Genomic DNA, 3,997 nt, shown 5'->3' on the forward strand with positions numbered 1-3,997 from the left:
ATATTTATAAAGTAAATATTAAAAAATATATATAATAATTTTATTATTATTAGAGTTGAATAAGAATTTAAAGAAAATAATTAAAAAAAAAACATAAGTAGGAAGTTGAAGATGAGGGTGATAAACAACTTTTTATTATTAAATGAATGAAAGATAAATAATTAATATTTTTTTGCTATTAAAATAATGATGTTTATGTATATGAGTAAGAGTAATATAAATGACATACAGTTATTGTAATGATAAGAAATATGAAGTTAACTTAACTTAATAGAGTTGAGTTTGTGTTTTTTTTTTTTTACCTGAATCCAATTGTATTTTCTCCGATACTTAATTCGATTTAAAATACTTCAACTTGACAATCAGATACCACATGTTTGGGTTTCGCACATTTTTTTATTCCGACCCCAAACCCAATTGACTAACCTTCCCTCGTTCCCTAATTCGATTTAAAATACTTAAAACCTGACAATCAAATACCCACATATATCGAGTTTGCATATTTATTTGTTTCTATGTTTTGAATTGATTTATTTGCAAATTAATGTACACTTTTTATTTTAATATATATTCTTTTTAAAAATAATCTTCTATTTAATTATATTTTTTTGAATTTTTTTATTAATTATTTAATTATGTAAAAGAACAAAATGAAAAAAGAAAAAAAGAAAAATATTCAGATATGGCTAATGTCAAGGTGCATAGAGCATAGAATTATCCATTCGAGCCGTCTCTGCGTTCTCATTCTCAATTCATTATCGATTCGCGATTTCCATCATCAATGGCGGCCTCTTCTATGGCCTCAATTCTTCCTTTTTAAAGGCCTCGACAAGTATAGGACTAGGACTAGGACCAGGACCGGGACAAGGAGGAGATAATTGAAAAGATTCGAGTTCAGATTCATTTCTTTCATCTAAAGGGGCTTTAATGATTTCAATGCATCTCCCTGCTTCTTCAAGTTCTTTACCAGATGCAACTTTAAGACTCTGAAAATGTCTTTTCATAGTTACAAGTATCGAGTCCAACACTGTCTGTTGTTCTCTGCTGTCTCGCATATCAAGCGGAAGAAAGAACTCGAGAATATATTCGTCGTTTCCAGTATGAGTGCTCCTTAAGCAGATCGCAAACAAACTTGTTAACTTGAACATACGTGCATAATGAGCTAATGGGTACTCGTTCTTACGAAATTTGGTAATATCTTCACAGAAACATGCGTTTTGTGATGCAAATGCTCGGCCAACTACACCTTGACCTTTTTGCAAATGATGCTCAGCACAGGCCTCTCTAAAACCCCACATAATAGCATCTACAACGTAAAAAGCTGCATCTGTTGTGGACATGCAGACTCGATCTATGCAGCTTCCATCAAAGCTACGACAGCTTTTCTTGAAACCGCCTCCGTCAGTAAGAACACTGCGATGCATACATGGAACCCAAGTCTGGGCGAGTGGTAATTTGTGTTGCTCACAAACCACAGCTAATATCTCCAAGATTTCAGCCAATGCATTTTGGCGACCTTCATTACAAATCTGTGTTTCTGGATGTTCTAAGATCTCAGAACTCTTCAGATTCACCGCCTGCAAAGGAAAAGGAAAAAAGTTTGTAAAACCTGATATGATATATCGAGTAAAACAAATATAACAAACCTCGAGCGCTTTGCAGACTTTGTCAACCTCGGGAGCATAACTGGTCTTTTGTGAAGTCATTATGAGTTCAAGTACTCCAATACACCTTTGACCAGAAGGTTCAAAAACAGGCAATGCTAAAGTTCCACGGACATTGTAATACAGAGCATGATTAAGCCTTGTATACTCTTTGCTCGAATAATACTGTACATTAGGTGTCCATTCAGGCATCTTTTGCCTGAAAACGCGGCCAGGAAGTCCAAGAACTCCATCACTTTCACCATCTACAGAAAATGAATACATCAAAGAAACAGTCCTATATTGATACAACCCGTGACTATGTGGATCGAGGAAGAAAGGTTGCTCTGAAGTTGTTAAAACATAGCGACCCCCGTTCTTAACAGGTGCCCAGACCTGCGCCAATACGTGTTGTTCTGTTGAATCTTTGAAGTGTCTCAACGCTTGTGTCATCCTTTCCTTTAGAAGACAAGAACTATCTGGATAATCTGTAGGTGTCATTGCCAGAAATGGTGTAGGTTGTTTTCTCTTTTCACAAGTTCCTGCTTGGCTATCCATTTGAGAATCTGGATTATCTGTTTCCAGAAACAAGATAGCAGAAGAAATATACTGCTAAGAATCATCATCATCATAAAATAGTTCTTATATATACGGGAAATAATCCTACTCAAACAAACAAACACTAGTTATGAATAAACTAATGGGCTAATTCTGCAATAATCTAGGGGTGTCATTGTCAGAAATAGTGTAGGTTGTTCTCTTTTTTCACAAGTTCCTGCTTGGCTATCAATCAGAGAATATGTATTATCTATTTCCAGAGACAATATAGCAGAAGAAATGTACCGCTAAGAAACATCATCGAAAGAAAGAAATAGAAATAGTTCTTATCTATATATATATATAGGAGAAATAATCCTACTCAAACAAACAATCAAACACTAGTTATGAACAAACTAATCAGCTAATTCTGCAATAATAACTGAACAACATGAATTGACGATTCAGTCTAAGAATCTATCTGAACAGAGCATCATACACAAAGAAATGTACCGCTAAGAAACATCATCATCATCATCATCGTAGAAATAGTTCTTATATATAGGAGAAGTCCTACTCAAACAAACAAACAATCAAACACTAGTTATGAACAAACTATTCAGCTAATTCTGCAATAATAACTGAACATGAATTGACGATTCAGTCTAAGAATCTATCTGAACAGAGCATCATACACGAAGAAATGTACTGCTAAGAAACATCATCATCATCATCATAATAATAAAATAGTTCTTATATATGTATAGGATAAATAATCCTACTCAAACAAACAATCAAAACAAACTAATCAGCTAATTCTGCAATAACTGAATAACATGAATTGAAGATTCAGTCAAAGAATCTCTCTGAACAGAGCATCATAAACGAAGAAATGTACCGATAAGAAACATTATCATCATAGTAGAAATAGTTCATATATATATGAGAAATAATCCAACTCAAACAAGCAAACAAAGAATCAAACACTAGTTATGAACAAACTAATCAGCTAATTCAGCAATAATAACAAAACAACATAAATTGAAGATTCAGTCTAAGAATCTCTCTGAACAGAGCATCATAAACGAAGAAATGTACCGATAAGAAACATTATCATCATCGTAGAAATAGTTGTTATATATATGAGAAATAATCCAACTCAAACAAGCAAACAAAGAATCAAACACTAGTTATGAACAAACTAATCAGCTAATTCAGCAATAATAATAACTAAACAACATGAATTGAAGATTGAGTCAAAGAATCACACTGAAAACACAAATCAAAGACGAAGAAGTAGATAGAAACCTGCGGCTAGCGTTGACGCATCGTTTTCAACTAGTTTATTATCATCGTTAACATCAGAAAACGCCCAAAGTGGTGAGTAAGGTTGTTCGGAGGAGGAAAAGAAGAACGGAGACATCTGATTAGCGGTGAAGATCTGATCGAACGACCAGGAACCGTCTAGATCGAGATCCATCATCGAATCTCTGTGCGACGGCGGCGGAGGAGGAGGAACAGTTCCGGTGTCCCGTAGTAGCTTGGATGAAGAATATGTACGAATCTCATCTTGAAGCTCGGGCATTTTCCCGGAATATTTTCTTCCTTTTGTTCAGAGCTAAGAGAGAAGAAGATGAAGATGAGAGAGATGAGAGAGATCAACTGGCTGTTGTTAATTGCCGAATTTTGATTCTATGGAATTGGAATCCTCCTTCACTACTCCCCTCTACAGACATAACGGATAAAATTAATACGAGCTATTATCTTCTGCTCCCGATTCTACCAACTTCTAATCATACTTTTTATTTATTTATTAT

The 3,997-nt window shown here is 34.5% G+C and overlaps 1 protein-coding gene across 1 annotated transcript; it reads right to left on the reverse strand.

The window, feature by feature from the left end:
* Positions 1-794: 794 nt before the first annotated feature.
* LOC124941567 (protein NLP6-like) lies at positions 795-3,765 on the reverse strand. Its single transcript, XM_047481907.1, has 3 exons — positions 3,489-3,765; positions 1,647-2,218; positions 795-1,577 (listed from the first exon to the last, which is right to left on the reverse strand). The coding sequence occupies exons 1-3, from the start codon at positions 3,763-3,765 to the stop codon at positions 795-797; spliced, it is 1,632 nt and encodes a 543-aa protein (XP_047337863.1).
* Positions 3,766-3,997: the final 232 nt, after the last annotated feature.

Source organism: Impatiens glandulifera, chromosome 6 (assembly GCF_907164915.1).
Source record: "Impatiens glandulifera chromosome 6, dImpGla2.1, whole genome shotgun sequence".
Classification (NCBI taxonomy): domain Eukaryota; kingdom Viridiplantae; phylum Streptophyta; class Magnoliopsida; order Ericales; family Balsaminaceae; genus Impatiens; species Impatiens glandulifera.